The sequence below is a fragment of the Heliangelus exortis genome, chromosome 12 (assembly GCF_036169615.1).
Source record: "Heliangelus exortis chromosome 12, bHelExo1.hap1, whole genome shotgun sequence".
Lineage (NCBI taxonomy): Eukaryota > Metazoa > Chordata > Aves > Apodiformes > Trochilidae > Heliangelus > Heliangelus exortis.
In genome coordinates, this window is record NC_092433.1 from 16694613 (window position 1) to 16716578 (window position 21966).

The 21966-nt window shown below is 44.8% G+C and overlaps 1 protein-coding gene across 13 annotated transcripts in view; it reads left to right on the plus strand.

Moving 5' to 3' along the window:
* The first annotated feature begins 1472 nt into the window (after window positions 1-1472).
* The window catches only part of MITF (melanocyte inducing transcription factor), a 102331-nt gene continuing 81837 nt past the window's right edge, over window positions 1473-21966 (plus strand). For 6 of the 13 annotated variants that reach the window (XM_071756293.1, XM_071756294.1, XM_071756296.1 and 3 more), the window contains exon 1: window positions 1683-1917. Coding sequence is in view for 5 of the 13 variants with exons in the window: in XM_071756290.1 (XP_071612391.1) it covers window positions 1814-1917 (104 nt within the window). In the remaining 8 variants the exon portion in view is untranslated. The other 7 variants (XM_071756295.1, XM_071756299.1, XM_071756289.1 and 4 more) reach the window with 6 other exon arrangements.

Sequence of the window (21966 nt, forward strand, 5' to 3'; positions counted from 1 at the left end):
GGTAAGGAGATAGGACAGAGATGACAAAGGTTTCTCTGGACTGTAAAGGGGAACATCCTGATGGTCATCGCTCCCCTGTGAGCATGGGAACAGCACCCTGCTCCTGAAATCCATTTTCTTGTGGCACAGAGACCCCAATCAGAAGAAAACAAGCAAGGCCAGATAAGTTTATTTAACAAGTTCAGAAGAGAACCCTCCCCCTCCATGCTCTTTGAACCCACGGTGAGACCTACCCCATCACTTACAGGGGCTGGGCAGGCACAGGACATCTCTGATCCCTGTCAACACCCAAATTCCCCTTTGCCCATCCTTCTGCTTCTGTCATCCCTGGGATCATGATGAAGCAGGGCAGAGACTTTGTGCTTGAAGATTATCTGCCCTTAGTTCCCTAATCCTGCAGGAGCCAGTCTGGAAAAAGAGTCAGCATTGCAAATGTTCTGCTGCAAGTAATTTAAAACCCATCTGGCTCTCAAAACTTTAATTTTATCACACCTTTCTTAGCAACGTTTATGAACTTTTTGTCAATTTATAAAGACACATAAAGTTTGCAGGGAGCTTCTTAGAGCTGTAAATTCTTTTGCTGAGAACTTTTTGTAAGTGCAAACAGTCCTGGGAGGTGAACGCCTGGCAAAATAAATTACCATAAATGTCACACCCTCTATCTCCTGCAGATCTCTGCTGTTTGCATTCAAACTGCTCACATCCTCTGCTTAACATAACCCTCACCTCCATCCCTAACGCAGCTCCTGACAAAGGCAACGCACAAGGGATCCCTTCCAGCTCCACAGGGATCTTGGTGTGCTGCTGGATGCCCACCTCCTGCAGGGATATTTGACAAGACCCTTTGTCACAGAATCATAAACTCACGGGACGATTAGGGTTGGGACCTTAAAGGTAATTCAGTTCCAAGCCCCCTACACGGGCAGGAAGACCTTCCCCTGCTCCAAGCCTCATCCAACCTGGCCTTGAACACTTCCAGGGATGGAGCATCCACAGCTTCTCAGGGCCAGCATCTCACGACCCTCATGGTGAAGAATTTCTTTTTCATGCCTAACCAAAACCTCTTGATTTTAAGCCACTACCCCCTGTCCTCTCGCTACACGCCCTTGTAACAAATCCCTCCTCAGCTTTCTTATAGACCCCTCCAGGTCCTGGAAGGCAGCTCCAGGATCTTCCCGGAGCCTTCCTTAGCCTGAACAACCTCATCTGATCACTCGGGGGGTGATGAACACCCCCTCGCATCCCCCTTTGCGCAGCGGGGCAGGGGGACGGACACCCCCATCCTGCTCCCCGGGCAAATCCCCCGCCATCCTGTGCCGACCCCCTGACGTCGCAGCTCCGGAGGGCAGCCGTGACGTCATGGTCAGAGCGTATGACGCCAGCCTTGAGAGGCGGGGCCAAAGGACCGGGATAGGAGCCGTGGGGGGGGGGAATAAGGGGGGGGAGGGGGGCAGGTGGCGGGTACGGCCGGGCTGAGCCGGGTTGGGTTGGGTTGGGTTGGGTTGGGCTTAGCCGCCTCCGCGCTCCCGGCTGACAGCCCGGCCCGGCTCGGCCCGACCCTTCCCGGTGCGGCGCGGCCCGGCGGGAGTTGTAGTGCGCAGCGGGCGGAGGCGGCCGGGCCGGCCCCGGGGCGGACTACAAGTCCCACAGGCGGGGCGGGCGGCGGAGCCGTGTGTGTCTGTGTCTGTGTGTGTGTGTTTGTGTGTGTGTGTGCGGGAGCGGGCGGTGCGGCTCGGCTCGGCTCGGCTCGGCTGGGCTCGGCGCGGCGGTAACCTCCCGTCTCTCCCTCTCGCAGCGGCGGCGGCGGGCGACGATGCAGGCGGAGTCGGGGATCGTGCCGGACTTCGAGGTGGGCGAGGAGTTCCACGAGGAGCCCAAGACCTACTACGAGCTGAAGAGCCAACCCCTCAAGAGCAGGTGGGACGGGCGGCGGGAGGACGCCGTGCCCCCGGACGCTGGTTCGGGCCGTGGGCGAAGGCTGAAATCAGCCCCCACCTCCCCTCCCTTTCCCCTCGGGGGCCACCCCGGCGCTGAAGGGACTCATCCTGCGCAGCGGGGCGGCCATTTGGTGCTTCCTGCCATAATAGCGGCGTTGTCGGGCGGGAGGGCGGGCCGGGCCGGCGTTATGTAAAGGGCATTGTTGGCCGTGCGGGGCCTCGCCGGCACGCCGGGAGGGGGGGACGGGGGGACGGGGACAGGGAGGGGGGCATCGGCGACACTTGCCCCCGGTGAGCGGCCGTGCCCCCCCGGCAGGTGTGGGAGCACCCAGGTGGGGTCGAGCTGCAAAGTTGTTGCAAGGTCTTGCGGCGCGTTAAGGTTGTTTCGGGGTCGTTTTGGTTTTGTTTTTATTTTTGTTGTCGTTGTTGTTATTTTTTTGTTACTATTATTATTTTGAGAGCGGGTGTGTTACTTGGCGGCTGCGTGAGGACGGGAAACTTTTGCCTGGGTACGTCAGTCTCTTTCTAAAGTATTTTACCCCCGAGATATACCCTCTGGGCTTATCTGGAGTGGCTGTGTCGGGGAGATACGGCCCTTAAAGGGGAATAAGGCAGTGTGTGTTGCTCTCCTTTTGAGGGGTCTTGGGTACCCCCTTTCCATCGTGGTGCTGGGAAAAGAACCCAAATGCTTTGCTTCCACCTCGTCAGTTTCTCCTTCCCCTTGGGTTTTTCATTCAAAGTCCTCGGTCCGGAGCGAGCCCTCCATTTCATCGCAGGACTCGGCTGAGCTAAGGTCATTGCTGCGAGAGCATCGTGTCTATGAAGATGTTGTTTAGCCTCTGGTTACATGCATGGTTTTTAGTTTTAACAGTGTTCTGGGTACAACTGTGCATGCAGCTGAAAAATGAACGGGAAGGTAAATATTTAACACCCCCGCCTCCCCCCCCCCTCCCCTCGGTGTGCAAGTTTAGAATGTTCTGCCTGTCAAGACACACTTCAACGTAAATAAATGCGGTTTTGATCGTGCTCTGAATGCTTCAGAAGCGCTGAAGGTCTCGTAGTAAAAGATGTTGAGGTTGTCTGTGGGTGTCGGAGGGGCTGGCACATCTGAGGCCACCTGCTGTGCCCTGTCTGCACCTCACCCCGAGCCTTGGGTATTGCTGAGAAATGGTGCACGGAGTGGTGGTGATGCCTTTCACAGCCTGACGGGTCAGCCAACCTAACCAGAACTCCTCTGCCCTCCAAGGTTGTGCAGGGAAGTTGCTATTATCCAGGTAATTAGCTGGGAGCCTGGGAGAAGATAGGTTGCCAGCAGTGGTGGGTTCCCAGCAGGGATGGGAGACCCACGGGGCTTTGGCTTTAGTGTCTGTGTTGGCAGTGGGGTGCAGCAGTCACAGGGTGGATGGTGGAGCATTGATGCTTCATGGTGTTGTCCAAAATCAGTGTTTGCACCGGTTGTGGGTTCTAACTGGTGTGTAGCTGTCCCTTTATGATTGTCCACGTTGTAATCAGCAGTTTGTGCCTTCAAACAGTGTGGGCACAGAGCCTTAGGTACCAGGTCTGCATTTGACCTTGCACAGATGTTGCAGCTGCTTTTAGTTCCTGTGATTTTATGTTTAGGACCTGAATGTGTCCCCCTGCTGCTCACTTCTCTCAGGGGCATGAAATAATAAAACTACTCTGTAATGAAGCACTGGAGTATTTGGTTGTCTTCTAAATGTCACCCCACTTCCTCAGAGTCAGTTGCCCCACTATGTTCCTTCTCACCTGATTTTCTTGCAGCTGGCACTGCCCACCCTTGGAGTTTAAAGGGTCCCCTCCAGACAGCCTGCTGGTGTCTCAGGTCTGTTCTCATGTTTCCAGGAGAACTTGTGGGATAGTAGAGGTGTCCAGCTTTGTCCCTGTCCCTTTGCACGTACCCATGCATACAAGAAGAGGGTAGCCCCGAGGGTGGAATAACAACCCACAGTTTTTCTGGCAAGGAGCAAACTGACATCCTAACCTCATCATGGAGCCTGCCCAGCTCACGTACTGCTCTTACCTCAAGGTAGAGTCTCAGTTGTCTTCCTGGCCTTACTGAAAATGAAGAAGCAGAGGAGCCAGGGCCCTTGCCAGGTCCGTATAAACTTGTCCCTGGAGCCAGGCTGATAAAACTTGATGATAACAGGAGGCAAAAGTTGCTCACAAACCTGTTTGCTGTGTGACGTGCAGATTGTAATCTCAGAGGACTTCTGTAGTCCTGCTTTGCTGAGGCCTGAAACCAGTCTGACTGATAATTATCAAGGGTATCCAGCATAACCCTGCTGCTTTCTCTTGTGGATGTAAATCAGGAGTAATTGCATGGCAGTTCGGGGGAAATAGCACCAGGTCAACGTGGTGTAGATGGGGCTGTGGCCATGGGAATTGGTTTCTTCCCTCCTTGCTCTGGAAAGGTGCCTGGGGAGCAGCCAAACCAGAGGTGATGGCTGATATTAGGAGTTGAGTCTGAACAACAGTCTGCTCCCTCCCCTGGTGAGAACTGATATCCTAGCAACATTCAAGGCTTTCACTGAGCTTTTCTAACTGCAAGAGGTGAGAAGCATCCTCAACTTACTGATAGCAGCTAAAATTTTGAGCACATGGCAAAAGCCATCAAGCTCAGATGGACATAAGAATGCTGTGCTCTGAACCAAGAAACATTTTTTTGTTGCCCAGTTGAACTCAGCCCTGCAGATACTGCTGTCTTCAACTAAACTCTCCTGTTTGCCTCATCCCAGACTTGTTTGTTTTCCAGTCTGTGACATCCAGTTGAAGATTTCTCCTCCTCAATATGCCATCACAGTTACTCCATCCATATTTCATAATTCAAGTCTGCAATCCAAAGCTCCGAGGGGTCCAATAATAAAAGCTTTTTTGCAGTAAATACTGTACTAGCTTAGGCCAAGCCACAATTGAATGCTAGAGGCCAAGGAAAAATGTAAGCCCAGCAGAAAGCTTTAATCACAAGGGATGGAGGGAATACATGGAGCTGAGATACATCAGTTCCAACCATATTTCCTAAACCCCTCGGACTCAGGAGGAGTTAGCTTCTTGTGCTCAGTGCAAGATTCATTTAAGGGCTCTCTGGAATTTGCTGTGGTTGAATGTCTTTGAAAACTGAGATGATGTTTCAGTTGCTTTGGTTTCTCCAGAGTCACTTTTCACTGTGGGAGGAAACTGGACTGTATGACTAGCCAGTAAGACAAGGAGATTTATTTTATTTCCTCACATTCATGCTTTATTCCTCTCCTACCAAACTCCCAAAGGATAATAGTTTTAATGTTAAGTACATCCACTTAAATATTTACGTGTTTGTGTAATGAAAAAGTAAATAAGATTTTTCTAGTGTAAGCACTACACAATGAAATTGATGGAGTTTTGTTTTCAGGCAATGGGTTGAAGAAAATCATCAGTTATTACCAAAAGTAAACACAGATCCTGACACGGTCTGTGTGCAGTCATCAGGGTGCTGTGGATGCTGTAAATCATTTGACTTACTAAAGTGGTGTTTTTGATATCCTCCTGTTACCTGGCAGTAAAGACTTTACAGTCTGCCTCTGTGTGGGGTGATCTGAACTAACTCAGATGTGCCAGATGCAGTAAAAAATTCCTGTGTTGAATTGGTTTTCTGTTTTTTTGTTTCTCTCTGATGTGTCTATTTGGATTGCCTGCACGACCTAGCAAGTACCAGCAAATTACTGTCAGTTGTAATTTGCTAGCTTCCTCTTAAAAAAAACCATGTACCTGCAGGTAAATTACTCCTATTTATACTGTTTTCTTTTGCCATTTCCCAGCTTACTTATTTTCAGACTGGTCAAAGAGCACCTGAATGATCCAGTTACTAAAGTATTTTTAGTAGGAAAAATTATTAGGAAATGCTTTTAAGTTGCATGAATAAGTTTTTAGGAAGCTTATTCTTGCTTTATGAGCCATAACATTGAGATGTGGAGTTTGTCATTATTAAAGCAGTGATGTTTTTATAAAATTCCCATAATTTGTGGTGTCCAAATGCTTTTAAAAATAGAAACGTTCAATATTTTACTTATATCTGCTAGGACCTCATCTCTATCCACATAGGATCCTTTGTGAAGCACTCATTTTTCTTGATTTTTTTTTTTTTTTTTTCCAAACGTTGAAATCTCAACTTAGTAAAAACTTCTTTTTTTATCCAGTGTGTGTTGAGGCAGTATTACTTTCACCAAAGAGGCACACGTTTTTAAACTGTGTGCTTACTCTGGAGCCAAAGAAGACTTTTTCTAAAGTGCCTAAGTCTGCAGATGATCAAATTTAATTTTGCAAATCAACTTTGCAGCGTGATTAAATTTGAACTTGATTACATTAGGCTTCTCAGCATCGAGTTTGTGCCTTACTGGAGGTAGTCTTTTCATATTACTGCTATTTATGGATCTTATTCAAGTGTTTTATATTCTGGTTGGGTTCTGCAATGCAGTTTGTTCAAGCTACTGCTTATATCTGTTCCAGTTGTGCAAGAAGTGGAAAATATGCTTTATTTAGAACAGGTCACATGTGCTTGCATCCAGGAACCGTGCCTCAGCGTCTTTAAAGAAAAAAATAAAAATGTATCTTGGAGGAACAGATTTAAAAAGTTCCTGAAATATTTTTCCGTCTGTTACAGAGGAACACGACGTATTTTAAGCTGAAAGGTAATAATAGCTGAGTTTTAAGTGATACGTAGGCTACCACTGCCTGAAGTCAATGGTGAAAGTCTTAACCAACGTTGGTGGGAGTAGAGCTAAGGCAGAAGTAGGCTCTGAAATCTCTGGTAACATTTTTGTGAGTGAGTCAATAATCCCATGTCTGCTCTGCACCTCAGAGTCCCTTCACTGGGAAGGAAACCCTCGCCACATCTTTTTTGTACTCCTTTATTTTTGCAAACAGCCTCCAAAGGCAAGGCTGCAATCCCAGTGTCTATTGTATAAACATGTGGAGACAATAAGTGGTGTTTCTTTGTATGACTTTAGGCTGGGAGCTGGTGCAGCTCCCTGTCTGGAGCAGAGCATTTTTCCGTGGGGAGAGATCCTGGTTGACCTTTTCTCCTCTGCAAAGCCCTCACTTTGTTATTTGCAGTAGGCTTTTGCTATTTAGCAAGGAACAGAAACAGTCTGGGAAATTTGGTTCAGCATTTGCTTTGATATCAGCTATTGAACATCACCTTTTTGCTTCCCTAGCCTGCTTTTCCTCAGGAGGGTTTTGTTCAGCTGCCAAGCTGGTCAGAGAGTTCACAGATATTTTGAGGCTGAGATAACTGCACTGACTTTGCACCTTTTAGCATGCACATGTGTTTTCTATTTATTTATCATCCTGCTGGCTCTGTTAGTTGTGTACCAGCACGCATGCACTCTGCATGAAATAAATCCATACTTTTCTGGTGAAGTGGGAGCTTCCCTAGCTGTCTACTATTGATTTGCAGAATCCAGGTGATAACTTGAATCAATACATTCTTCTGCATTTTAAATGGCTGAAAATAAACCTCTGCAGCCCTGCTGATGGGTAGCTGGGGTGCTACTGGTCCTGCTCTGTTGCCTGGATGGAGTGGGGGTTATTTCACAAGCCTCTGGACCAGAATTTTTGGGACTGCTGTGAACCTCCCAGTTGTCATCAACAACTCATTGTGGATCTTATTCTGCACTGTGTCTGTTTTTATTTGGCACTTATAAGAGGTCCTTTCCAGCATGGTGGTTGGCAACATAGCTAATTCCTGCTGTGCAGTTTGGTCAGCATCTAGAGGAAAACTGGGAAATGAGCAGAAGAGATGTGCAGATGTGTTATTTTATAAACAAATTGAGCCTCTCACCATGTCCAATGATTAAAAGTTTAGTGGGAAGAAATCTGTACAGCAGCTTAAAAATGAAGGCACAGGAGAAACCTGTTCTGACACTTACTGTGCTGTCCTCTTATTTCTGGGTTTGCTTTTCAAATCAATGTGCTTGAAGACTCTGAAAATGAAACAGAAGGAGTAATTTTCTGTTTACTTTTCTGCTAAAAATTGAAATTGCATGTTGGCAGTTCAGTGTCTTCCCAGAATGGTCTTTTGCTTCAGTGTTGAGAACAAAATGAGAGTCCAACTTCCATTAAGCTGGTCAGGCTCTTGGCCACTATTGTCTGTCTTGTTCTTTTTGGGATTAAAGAAGTTTTTGAAATACTTTGGTTGTTTGGTAAAATTCACTGCCTTTTAATATATTTTTAGCTGGGACAAAGACAACCTGATTAAGCATTATAGCATGTCAGATTTTGCTGGACAGTTAACTCCTCCACTGCTATCATACTGTACTAGAACTATGATTATTTTTTCTTTTTTTTTAGTAACCCCTGCAGCTGAACAGCGACAGGACAACTATTGCAGGTGGTTTTGCATTTCATTTCATACTGGGGAAGAACAGTGCAGGACAAGGAATATTGTTGCATATTCATAATATAACAATGCTCCTGCTTTACCTTCAACAGCTGATGCTTCTTTGAGTGTCAAGATGGAATTATTCAGGTTCACTGGAACCAAAGGGTGTAATACAGTCTGACACAGACCAGCCTGTCCTGCAGCACACTTCTGAGCTTTCTTGTGTTAGCCATGCCAAGGTTCTGCTTGCTGTCAATGAGCAGAGTTTTAGGGTGCCTTTGGAAGAGGCTATGTCCCCCTGTCCTTAGCCAGAATTTCAGCTTGTGATTTGCCTAAAGCCCACTCAGTGATGTCTGTGGGCTTCACCTGAAAATAAAGATTTCAGAGAGAACATTGGAGCATCTAAGTGAAAGAGGATGGGGGGGATATATCACTGATACAAGTAGAAAAACTGAAAATTAACAAGGCAGGCTTGCAATACAACTGCTAGCTAATACTTTAACCACTAATAGGGCCTTTGGATCCAGCTCATTTTTTCTGGTAACATCTCTGCTGTGATGTTTGTGTTAGCAGCTTTCTGCCAAGCATGCAAGCCAGGGTCTGGTGGTTTATAGCCTTTTTTTTTTTTTTTTTTTTTTTTTTCTCTAAAGTGGTGATTATGTAGAAACCCTCTGTAGGCTCCCCCCACCCTGACCTGCTGCTCACAGCTGCTGCTGGGACTGGACTGGCAGGTTGATGGGCAAAAATGTGTTGCTGTGATATATAATTACTTCTTCCAGCATGAGCCAACATTGCTGCTTGCTGTGATGATTGTTACGTATGCTGCTATGTAAAACAGAATGCAAGTTTAATGTAGGGTTCGGGCTAGTGTTTTAATGTTGTAATTAACAGCCTCTAACAGTAAACAAGTTTTTTTTAAAATCAGTTCCCATGAAGATTATTCCTTTACGATGTAAGCAGACGTGGTGCGTTTGCAGATACGGAGTTGATGAATTCTTTATTACTTGGAGAAATGAGCATCAAGAACAAACAAATCCTTTTTCAGACCCTTTTTCTCTTGCTCTCCAATACAACAGGTACGGTGTCAGGTGGCTGGAGATCAGCCCTGCAGTTGGTATTTCTTAGGGACGTTTTGGCTAAGGGAAACAGTCTCATTTGAGATGATGCAGCACTTCCCATCTTTTGGAAGAACTGGATTGGTGCTTTTTAAATAATCTCCCCCAAAACAGTGATCTAGTTTCACAGGTACGTTGCGCCTCTGTTTGTCCTGATTTTTTAATTTTTATTTTTTCTTCTGATATAAATGGGCATAAGCCCACCTGAACCTGCTGGCATGGCTGGGGGGAGTATGCTGGAGGGTCTGGACTCCTCAGACCAGCTTCTGAAACTGTTTGTGAAGAGACCACTGAACTTTTAGGGAGTAGGAAGAAGGTTTCTACCTGTTCCAACCTACAAAGGCAAGTTTTGTTTGTCTGTGTGCAAGGATAATGTGCCTGGCTTGACCTACTGTTACATTAAAGAATTTATTTATGATGAATTCTGCAAGAAAATGACTTTATGTGGTGAGACTTGAGTGTTTTGGGTACCTGGAAAGGTGTTGATCAGCTTTGAAATATTTAGGCATGAGAAGCTTGGCAAGTTTAATGTGTTTAAAGTATCACACCAATAGCAGCTACTGTATTGTCAGAGCTTGTCTGTAAGGATGCTGAGACATCATGTTTTGTCTTCACAGTGTGTGACAACACAAACTGGGGTATGAATGGTAGAAATCTAGTATGGAAGGGGTGTTGGGACCTGAAGATCAGACAGAAGTATGGGAAGAAATGGGAGAAAAACGGCATGTCCCAAATGAAGGGTATTTTGGAGAATGGAGACAGGAAAGATGAATGATTGTTACTAATTTTACTCCCAGCCATCCTGTTGGAATATGTAAACACACAGAAAAGAAGAATTACTGTGATCTCTGGAGGAGAAGCAAGAAAACTTGGGATGGAGCAAAATCATCTGGGAACTGTTTCAGGGGGAGAAGATGGGAGCAGGGTTTGGAAGCTGTCAGATGGCAAGAGATGGGCAAGGGGGGGTTGTGGTCCTGATGTGTCAAACTGGGAAGCTGGAATAGTACCACAGAGATGGAAAAGGATCATTGAGAGATCTGAGTGGGAGGGCTTGGCTCAGCATGGTTTGTGCACACTTGCTATGTACTTTTAGGATTCTTTGAGCTTTATCTAAATAAAGAAGGAGAGAGTTTGTATAAAATATGACTGACTTTGGAAATGCTTTTTCTAGATGCCTCCCTTCATGGTAATATGCAGCTGTGAAGCCAAACCAGGAATACAGAGGCAGAGGGAACAAACCAAACCCTTTTTATAATGTTTGTAGACTCCAGCCTGAATAAATAACAGTTGCAATCTGAGAGAATGAAATCAGAATGATACTGAGATGTGTACACATGCAGGAGGGGAAGATCTTACAGAAAAGCAGAGGGCAAAACCTCTTCTGGGCTGGAAAGAGTTTAGGGTGGTATGGTATAGGGTGGTATAGTTTATGGGGCTCTTGCAGGGAGTCTCTTGGGATGCCATTAACTCCTGTGATTAGGTTTCTGCTCAGTCCAGCAAGTTTCATTTCATCTGTACCAAATATTTACCATTCCACTCAAGTTCAGCCATGCTAAAGGCACATCCCAGATGTCATTATGTCTGGTGGCACAGTTTAGAAAAGTTGCTGGGATCATTTATTTATTGCTGTTGTAACACGAAGGTTCCTATCTGATAAATACTTCTTTCACCCTTGGAGAAGGCACATTGTAAATCTGTTAAGCTGCTCCTTTGTTTGTTAGGCTTGTGCATAATGAGTTTGGAATTTAAGATTAGTAGTAGGCTGTGCAACTGCTCATTTTGTGACCTCATCCTCCTCCTCAGCTCGCTTGCTTGTCCACCTGTCACATCCTGTTGGGTACCTAGGGCTATATTCATAAGGGGAACTTTGGTTTTGTGTTGCATCACCTCATTTTTATGTGTCCTGCTGCCTAGTGGAATTTAAAAAAACCCATAAGGTAGTTGTCTGGGTTCCTCAGAGAATGCATGGGGGGGGAAAGGTGGCCTCAAAGAAGGCTTGAGAAAACCAGCACGGAGTGGAGAATTGCTTGAGTCAGCCAGTGAAGGGTGTAAGAGGTTGGTGTTTGTATTCAGTGCTGTCCCTTGAAGATTGGGTTGTCTGGGCTTGGTGAACTGTTGCTAAACCTTTCTTGGAGTGCCATGCCAAAGAGTGGTCTGCTCTTACAGGGATGAGGAAGAGCAAGTTGTGCAACATGCCCCTACCCCAGCTTTACCCACTCAGGACACAGACATTTTAAGTTCCAGTCCTATCTGGGACTCCTAACATAGGACTGGACATTTCTGCCACTCTTTGGAATATCTAGCCAATAAACCATGGGATATTTGGAGGTGTCTCTTTTGTAGAAATTAGTCAATTTTACCTTCTATAATCATTGAACTGGTAGTGACAGGAGTGGCTTGATGTAACTGCAAGGGAGTGAGGATTTGCCTGGGATGGTTCTCACCCTGCTCCAGAAAATACTTAATTGTACAAAGTGGAACAGCTCTACCAGGAAGCCAGGAAGGTGTGCTCAGGAATAAGGTAATTTTCAGCTCCATCTGTTTCTAAATGGTTGTTGTCCAAATATCTGTAATTGGGTGCAGGATGAAATATGGGAACTTGCTTGAAATAAGAGTGGGTATATTTGGGCTATCTGAAAGGAAAATATCTTGAGGGCTATGGGAACCAGAGGTTCCTGAATTGCTGCAAGAGGACAAGGAGGTTGGAGAGATTTATGAATTCTGATCATACTGATGGCCAGAGAGCCTCTCCAGATGGTAGACATTGGCGAGGAAGCTGTCAGGCAGAGGTGGATGTTAACAGTGAAGAGAAGTATGCATCAGTTCTTGAGAGTGCTTAATTCTTTAGGAATGTGAAAACATTTGTGGTGCAGCAAGAGGAGCTCGAATCTGTGTAGAAGTGGGTTATTTCAAAGGGTTAAGTGAGGAAGGCAGGAGACAAACTAATTTTGTCTCTCATGAAGTTGTTTTTTTGATTTAGCTTGTTGCACAATTTACAGTTTCAATCTAATTGCAAAACTATTCTGCAAGTGATAATTTGGTTCCCAGCTAATACAGCTTTTGATATTTGCTGCACAAAGCTGTGCTGTAGGAGCTTCTCACCATGAAGATGCTGCGGGCCAACAAGAACTTTGTTTTTCAAGTGTGTCAAGTAATGTAGAGAAGCATGGAACAGATTGGCCTGTTAGGAGGGTCTAGGAGATGCTGGAGCTGCTTCTGAAAAGAAAAATGGGGCTGGAAGAAAGAGGCCTGGGGCTGCTCTGCATTAGCAGAGCTGGGGAGGGTCTTTTGGTATTTCCCAAAGGAATCGGCTGCGCTGCCTTCGGAGCAGCCTCCTGCTTTCTGGGAGAGATCTCTCTGAGTCGGCAGTAATTACTGTCTTCCCAAAGAAGTCCTCATTTGTGGAGGAGACTGTTAATTATCCCTCACTTAGCCTTTCTAATGAAGGTGCTTGTAAGAGTTGTGCAGGGGTACCACAAGCTCCATGGTGTAAATTTTCCCTCCTCTGGCTCCGCGGGCTGTGCCGGCAGCTCGTGCTGATCTGGGATGTGTGTGTGTTGTGTGGTTTTGAGTCTCAGGTGGGATCTTTTGGAACCTGCTCTTTGAAACTGTTGACCATTTGGCCTTTTGCCTTGTAGCACCACTTGAGACTATAAATAGCAAGAACAGGGCCAATGATCTCGTGTTCCCAGATGCCCTTCTGCAGTGCCAAAGTGTTGTGCTGCATAGCAGCTCAATGAGAGGAAGCTGGTGACAAGAGGTGGCTCCTGCAGTGAGCTGCAACCTGGAGCACCTCTGATGATGGTTGCAGTCTTGGCTGGTAATCCCACCATTTTTTATATCCAGAGCTTCTCTTGTGCAGCCTCAGCTTTCTAGTTATTTTAGGGGGGCACACGGAAGGTGTCAGGTCGTGCTCTCCCAAAGGAGAGTGAGAGCATCAGTGCTCTATTGATCTGGTGCAGTGCTCAGCAGGTTGTGGTGATGCTTCTTGTGCCATCCTGGCTGATTGATGAGGAAAACCGTGCTGGGAAAAGAGCATGGTAATGATCTAAAGAAGAAATGTGTTCCTGATTCCTTACAGGTCCTCCTTGCTGAAGTGCTGGGTTTGCTCACTCGCCTGTTTTTTCTTACCGTGTTGAGCTGTGCTGTGAGCTGGAGGATGGGACTGGTTTGTATGGTTACCAGTCTCATCCCCTCCTCTCTGATAACTCCTGCCCTGTTGCTATGAAACGTTTCAGGGAGATGCAATGTAAAAAGGATGAATATCCATCTGTAACTGCAGAGATATTTTTGCATGGCTTATCTCTTGCTGATCTTTCTGATCAGTCTTCTGATTCTGCTGTTGGTGGATTTCAATGATTTCTGGTGTTGTCATAAAATTATTTCCCACGTGTAATTTAATATCTTTGCATTTTTTATTAAGTAACAACACAGAGAATTGCACTTCTGTCCTTGGCTCTTTTCAGTGGGTTTGTTTTGTGTGGCAAGGACTTTAACAGCTCTTGAAGTTCCAATTCTGTAATCACTAGTTAATGTTAGACAGTTTTAAGAGCTACAGAATCAGGCTATAGCTTTGGGTAAAAGCTAAATTTGGCTGCTTCCAGAGTCATTCCCAGTACATAGGTTGTTTAGGTGATGCTCTTTGGTTTCTTGTAGTGCTGCAGGGAATGCTGAGCTCTGGGGGGTTGTTCCTCCTTTCTGTATGTAGCATGGGAAGAAATAAGTGGTAGCACTAGGAACTGCATGTGCTTTATTTGGTAGCACTTCTGGTGGTTGCAGGGCTCCTCTGGCAGGGGAAAGGTGTGCTCTAGAACTGCAAGATTATCTTGGTTGTGTTGCATTTCTGCTGGAGCAAAAATATAAGAGGCTCAGCTTTTGTACTTCTGACTCGTGTATTGTTTTCTCTTTATTTGGTGTGTTTAGAAAATGCTGTGCTCTGCAAACTGCTGGTTTAGTGTTTTCTGTGGAATGAAAACCATCTGGGTAATTTCACTGAATTTTATCAAGGTTTATGGTAACAGGCTCTTTTCTGTTTCCTGGCATCTTGTTGGATGAGGATGAGAATTCAAGTTAAAATTCAGGGAGGTAACAATGTGCTGGTTTGTGATCTGGAATTTTAGAAACAACTTGGGCTTGTTTGAAGTTGTAAAAGTAATCAAAATATTAAAATGATCTGCAATCTCTCCCAAAAGCATTCTCCTGGAGCAAATGCCTGCCATGGGCTTTTTTTTTTTTTTTTCCACCCCAGTGTTCTTTGAATTTTTGGCATAGTGGGAGCTGCAAGCTAAAGAAAGCATCCAGCGTTCATGCCGAGGCTTCTTTGAAAGAGATCAGATTTAAACACCAGCTAAAGTTAAACATATGTTTAAAGACTTCCCTTCAGCAATCCTGTGTTCAGTGATATACTTCCATGTATTCTTTATTTCAGAATCCTAAATAATTCAATTGGGTTTATACTCATAGATTTAAGCCTGTTGCAGCCCAAGCTGCAGCAAACACAGGAGTGCTCTCCCCCAGTCCAGGAAACCTTCAACATATGAACTGTGCTGCTCCAGATTATCAGTGCTTAAGTTTCAGCTCATGGTTTGGATATATTGCTGGACTGGGAGAAGAGTTTTCAACATATGGTGGGCTGTTAAATCTGATGTACTTTTGAGCCTTACACTATGCCTTTAATATATTCTACTGAAGCTGAAATACTACTTAGAAAAGTAAAAAATGCGACTAGAAGAAGATAAATGCATAATCCTTTCAGCATGGGATGCAGAATTCAATGATTTTCATTATAGTTTGTGTAACAGAAGAAAAGCACTGGAAAATCTCTTTTTTTTCCTACCCACTCCCAAAACACTTAACTGCCCATTTAGTTTCTGATATCCCTCCCTGACCATAAAGTTGGCTTAGGAACTTGTTGGCTGATGCGTTCAGTCTTTTGGGTGCTGTATTTTGTGGTATTGTTTCTTCTTTAATGGAGGTGAAAGCAAGTGATCAAGTCCTTGGCACTGGAAGTTTTAGGCCTTTGAGAGATGAATATTTAGATTTATATACTCTTAAATCATAAAGAACAGTTCCTTGAGTCTAAACTGTTGCAATTTGTCCTAAGAGCAATTGGGTACAGGCTTGAAGACCTGGTGGCCAAAATTTCTGCATCCTTTTTCAGTCTTGGCTCAAGAGCCTCTAGGTTTTCTTCCTTGTTTAGGTTCAGTGTTGGTTGGCACAATCCAGTTGTTTGGCTCTGCCATTCCCCACAGCAGATGGGTGCCAAGCAGCCTACAACATTACGTGACGTTTAAAAAACTCTGAAGCTTCAGTGCAGAGGTTGTGTCCAGTGCTGTAAAACTGTGCCTTAATGGTGTTTGTGCAAAGTGTTTGACAGATGCTTATTGCTTAAGATGTTATCTGGACTGTTTATAGTAATTCCACAAGTTCTTTGATGAACCAGCACTGACTTGTCTGCTATGAATTCGAACACCGAAGTCGAAATGACTTCAAAAATGGTAAACATGAACTTTGGCCATTTTGTGCTCTGGGATGATTCTAGAAGCAGTTCCTCAGTGTGCTGGAATGTGCACCAAGTGCCTTTTTGTAACCTGCAACTGGCTGTGTTCATTGGGACAGCACCCAGTACACTCCTGCCAGGCTATATTAAGTAAATATCACATGGAATTGAGTATCTAAGCTTCAGTCAGGACTGATCTTACTTTGTCCATCTGGTGTTGTGCAGTAATCAAGGACTACATTTGTCTGCAGATTGCTTTTGGCAGCTTTAAGGACCAAGAAAAAGGAGATATTACAGAATATGTTCTTTAGCATATCAAGGGTTTACTGGGGTGGCTGGAAAAGTTGAGTTCAGAGGTGCCTAAAGTATAGCTGTTGTAAAAAAATTCACATTTTTTTACAAGTAAGAGTCCAGTGCTGTGCCATGCCACAGGATTCACTGGATTCGTTTTGGTATCAGAGGTGGAAATGAACATGTGCTGACTGTACAGTCTGCAGTTTGTGTTTTCTGAGGCTGCATTCATTTCTCTCTACTCTCAAGCTCTGACACGTTGGGGTAACTGGAGCTGACTGGCAAAAGATGAAGTATAGAAAATAAGCTGTATTTACTGCTCCAGGCTTTGTTGCTTTTGCATTTCCAATAACTATTGAGTAACAAGCAGAATGTTAAGGGTGCTTTCCCAGAGTAGCACTTTTTTGGGAAGTGTCTTGAGTGCTTGTTGGCATCCAGAAGCTCCAAGCAAACCTGAATGCCAATTATGTCAATGGTCCTTCTTACTTCATGTCTGTGGATGAGCATGGTGTCAGCATTTATGTAGCTCTTTTGGGCTTTTCTCATGCAAATGGGTGACTTTGGATGGTAAAGAACATGCAGCAATATCTGATCTCCCAGGACACTGTAAGATTTAGCTCTTAGGTGCCTTGGCAACAAAATTAATACCTGGCAAAGCGTTTGGTGTTGGCAGATTTTGACTGCAGCTTTTGCCTTTACCTGTACCTGCAGTGAAAGCTCTTGTTACCCCATTGCTTCTCTTGGCCTCTCCTTGTTTATTCTAAGGCTCAGGGATGTGTTCAAGGGAGATGAGGAGAAGCAGGTGGAGGGGGAGGTCTGGACATCTGCTTGTAAGGCCATCTCAAAATGCCACTTGAGTCTATTGCTGCAAATGCAAGATTTGGGAGCAGGAGTTGTCCTGTGATCTGGATAAAACGTGGGATCTTGGGTCTCTGTGTGAGCTGCTGCTTGAATAAAGCTGTTAGGGCAGTTTAACTCTGCAATGCTTAACTTCAATTAAGTTGTCAAGTTTAGCATTGCTTTAGGCATTAATAGAGTTTTACTCTCACTTAAAAATCTGGTTTAGTAATTAACCTCCATTTTATTCTGGAGTTCAGAAGGTGCTCATTTAGTGCTGCAAATCTAATGTCATGTGAATTAAAACATGAAAGATATTCAGTAATGAGAAACTGAAGCAGGGCAGTGCAGAAATTAGATTATATGCAACTTACAGGGAGCTGTGCTAGATGCTGAGTTCTTAATGAAAAGCATTTTGAAGGTGCTGCCTCCGGATTTGCATGGTTAAGGAATGTTCTGAATTAAATTGAAAATTATTAGTGGAGCTGGGATTTCTGTTGTTGCACATTGATTTTTTTTATTGCACTTAGGTTTGTTGTAGAGCTTTTTCTGAAAGCTGGATGTTGGATGGCTGTGACAGTCCTGCTCCCAGAAGGTGTGAGGCAGTCCAAGAGGCTGGGAGAAAAGTCTCTAAAGATGGAAGGTTTAACTGGGGGATGGAGACTGACAGCTGAGATCCCTGTCTTTGTTTTAACCAAAGTCATAGCCCAAACTCCAGCATATTCTGCTGAATTTATTGTTGGAGAAGGACACAGAAGGATGTATATAGAAGGAGAACTATACCTGCAAGCAGCAGAGTTGCCTCAGGAATCCCTTGCCTTTGTGATTCTCTGGTAGCATTCTTCATACTGCTGTGCCTGTATTTTACATCCTACCACAGCCATTACCATTACAAAGAAAAGTGGTCCACAGCTTTTCTGGCAAGAGGTCTGTTTTAACTCCTCCCAGCATTGGAGCAAAAATCCATGATGTTGTTCCCCTTCACAAGAGCAAAGCTGCTGTGCAAGGCCAAGCAGGTCTCATTTTCCCCAGAAACTGTCGAGCTTGCACATAAGTGTGGAGTATGTGCTAGCTGGTGAGTCCCAGGCTTTCCAGGACTGGACTGCTGGCATCACACCAATTCATATGGGCTGACTTGCCTTTGGATGTAAGGTAGAGGCCTTCCAACAGCTTGGAAAACTTCATGAGTTTCTGCTTCCCAGAGGTTTTGGGTGACTGCAGGGCTAAGGGGCAGCTTTCCCCTTTTCAGCTGCACATCACATGCACAAGCACATGTTTTTTGGTTTGGGGATCAGGAACTACATAAGAGTGCCAATTCAGAACTTGAACATGAAGGTGTTTGCAGAGCAATGCTGTCTATCATGCTTTTGCCCTGTGATGTGTATTCTTATGTTACCTGTGCCAATTTTTTGGTATTGTTTATTCCAGTAGAGCTCAAAGGTGAAGATGCAGGAGGCTCGGCATTCGCCCAGCCATCTCCGCTATAGCTCAGATATGTGGAATCACAGGCTTTGTCTTTTCTATCATTTGAGTGATTTAAAGGGAAAAAATAGCCTCTTATCAGTCACTTAAATACTTTAATTCCAAGGCAGTAATGTCGGGTAAAAGTTCACTGTTTGAACTCTAGCAGAAGGACTGTGCACTACATGGGGTGTGGTTTTGTGCTGCTCCTCTGGCTTCAGGCTGCTGGGGCAAAGTATGGCCATACCCAGCTGGGCTTTCAGTCCCTGTCCTGCACCCCATGAAGGAGCTGGCTGCTAAATGGCTGCAGGGGAGGGGTGGTTTATCTCACTGATTCAATGGGAAAGGACCACACAGGCTCAAAAAAAAAAAAACAAAAAAAACCCAACCCAAAAGCAAACCGTTTTCCGTCTGCTTACAGAACAGAACTGAGCTGGGTTTTGGCCACGCAGCTCCAAGACTGTACCCACCCATGGGTTGGGAAGCAGGGCTGTGGGAAGGCAAGACTCCTCCTTCCCATAGCAGCTTGCACTTATGCTGGGTTAGATGGAACATAAAATCTTACTGCTGATCTTAGAAAAACATGGTAAAAGTGGTGTGAGAGTTCTGTGGTTGCTGCTGTGAGGTTGATTTTCTGCATGCAGCTGAATTTTTGTGCTTTCTAAACAGCGTTCCAGTAGAAAGCATGACAAGTACTCTGCTTACATTCAGTGACATCTTTACTAACGAGTCCAGTTTGCTGACTTTATGTGACTGATTCTTAACATACTAAGTCTCTTAAATGAATGAGCAGTGCTGCCAGTGGTCTGGTAATCTTCCAGGACTCTCTTCTCAAGCTTTATGCTTACTCTATAGGAACCAAATCCCAAACATACTGGCTCACTGAACTAATCATCTTAAGGCTCAAGCATAGTTAATTCTGTGTAATAATTTACTGCTCTCAGCCATCCTGCAGTAGCTATCTGTGTGCAAAGTCCTGGCTCGTGGCACGTATGATGTAACGCAGGTTAACACCAACCTCTGGGACTGTAGACCAAGCTAAGCTGTCTTAGTACACATTGGCTGTGGTCTAACAGGACATGTGGCTGCCCTCATTGCTCAGCTGCTGAATGGTTACTTGTTAAGCCAAGGTATTTGGATGGGCTGCTTCAGTCCTTCTGCCACCATCGAGACCGGGAATCGCTCGCGTCGGCTGCGGCTGTAAAGTCCAAGTCCTCCTCTGTAAATCCATTTTTCATGGCAGACAGAGAACGTAGCTAGTGGCTGAAAATAGGATTAAATTCTTCCAGTGTGTAGCCACTGCTGGGGACTGTGGACTCGTTTGACGGGGTTCACATCTGTGTTAACTTTCAGAAGACAACATGAAGCTATAATGCAGTTCCTACCCACTCCAGAATCTGCACATCAATTAGGAGAGGCTGCTTACTCATGCTTCTCAAAAGTTGTGCCAAAATAGCTATTACATTGTGTCAGAGCCCATATTTTCATCCTGAACAATTAATCAGAATATAAACCTTGTTTCTTCTCGGCAGTGTTGTATATAGATCTAGGACTTTGATACGAGGTACTTTAGAGCTGCACAGGTTCAAGAGGGCTCCTCTGAAGTTGGCACATGTCAGGGAAATTATTATTAAATGTGATGTTATTTTTCCAGCAGTCTGTCTGGGGACCTCCCAACAAGAAAGTCCTTTGTGAACAGCTTTTATTCTGCACGTTGTGTCTATACTAACTAATAATACACTAATAACACTTAGGATCCCTGCTCTGGACCCAGCATCCCGTGCTGCTGGTAGGTGCTGTGTGCGCATGAAAAAAGGTGGTGGGATGCTTCACAGCAGATCTGCAGCCTGAGAATAAGACATGAGAAGCAGATGGCTACAGGGGGAAACAATGAGGCAGAGCTGTCAGTGTGATAGGAACGAGTCCCAGTGCACCCACTGCCTCGCTGCTGTCAAAACCCGGGTTGGTGTCCTGCCTGGGAAAGGGTTCTTGAGACTGACTTGGTGGAGAAGATGGCAGAGCAGGTAAACTCAGAGGTACCTTTGAGGATGGGAGAAAGTGTTGAGTAGATGTTGGAGAAAAGTGGCATTTTTGGTGACCAACTTGTAGCATTTCAAGTCAGGCTTCAAGAGGTTGTGGTTCTGGATCCCAGCCCTGTCTGCCTGGATGCTCGGTTGTGGTTCACTGTGGCCCAGAGATTTGTGGTGCCAGAGACTGGGACAGATGTAGGGTCTCACTTCAGACATGACATGCCAAGGAAGTCCTGGCTGTGGAGAATGGCAAAACCTGTTGTAACCACACTGAAAAAGATTTGCTTTACCAGTACTTTTGGTCTTAGAATGGAACATGGAGTCCTATTTCCTGGACTTCCAGATTATCCTCACATAAGGGCTGTCTGAGAGTGCTACAGGAGCTCCTTTTTCCAAAGGGAAAAGGCTCAAATGTAATTTCATGAATTATTTGTACTTTGCAACATCCAATTTGAATGAGGATTCTGTAGCCAAAAAGGTGCCATCACCCTGATGGGAAGGCTTAAGGTCTGCTCTGTAATTTTTGATGCTAATTCATGTTTTCTGTTATTAAATACACCTTGTAATGTGGGGGAAACAAAAATTCTATATAATAAAAATAGAAGTGCTTGCTCTGACTCCTCCATATGTTAGTGCCTGGATTTTCAGGCAGGAGATTCCAGTAAGGTGTGCCAAGAGTCTGAATACCTGCTTGTGCTGTGGCTGTCTTTCCATGAAAAAGCTGTTTGGGTTTGAGACAAGGATGAAGTCATTGGGAGTGTTTGGTATCTCTGTGAGCTGTGTGTGATTTTATTAGAAAAAATGAAGTATCATAATTCCTGAGCTACTAGGAAAATTCTTGCTTTAGGAATCCTGTCTCACTTCTATATTTTTTCACTACTGGAAAATCCATGGAGAATGAATAAATTTGTCGTGTTGGAGGCTGACTGGAAGTAGCTATAGCAGGATAAATTATACATTCTAAGAGATAAATACTTCTCAAAGATCTTTCTCTGGGGAAGGGTAATATGGAGAGCTGGAGAAAGGTTTAACAGGAAAAAGCACACAAAGAGAGGGTTCAAAAAATATGAAATTATGGTAATGTTTTCGGAGAAATACACACTGAGAACTTTGGTTATGATTGAATGCAAATGCTGAAATACTAAATTTGTCCCTAACCAGTGGCTGTTCTCTTGGTTTATTTGGTCCTCTACAATTTAATGTATACAACTTTGAGATGCAAACCACCTTTCCATTGCTTGACAAGATAGCTACCAGTGTTGAACTAGTAGTAAGTACACCTAATGCAATCCTAGAGGTTTACGCCTGGAATTTGGGTGCCAATCAGCTGAGTTCTGGCAGTTGGAATGTCTGGTTCCTTCTTTCTCTGGTTATTTCAAAACCAGGAACACCTCAGCAAAGCCTGAGCTACTGAATCACTGCA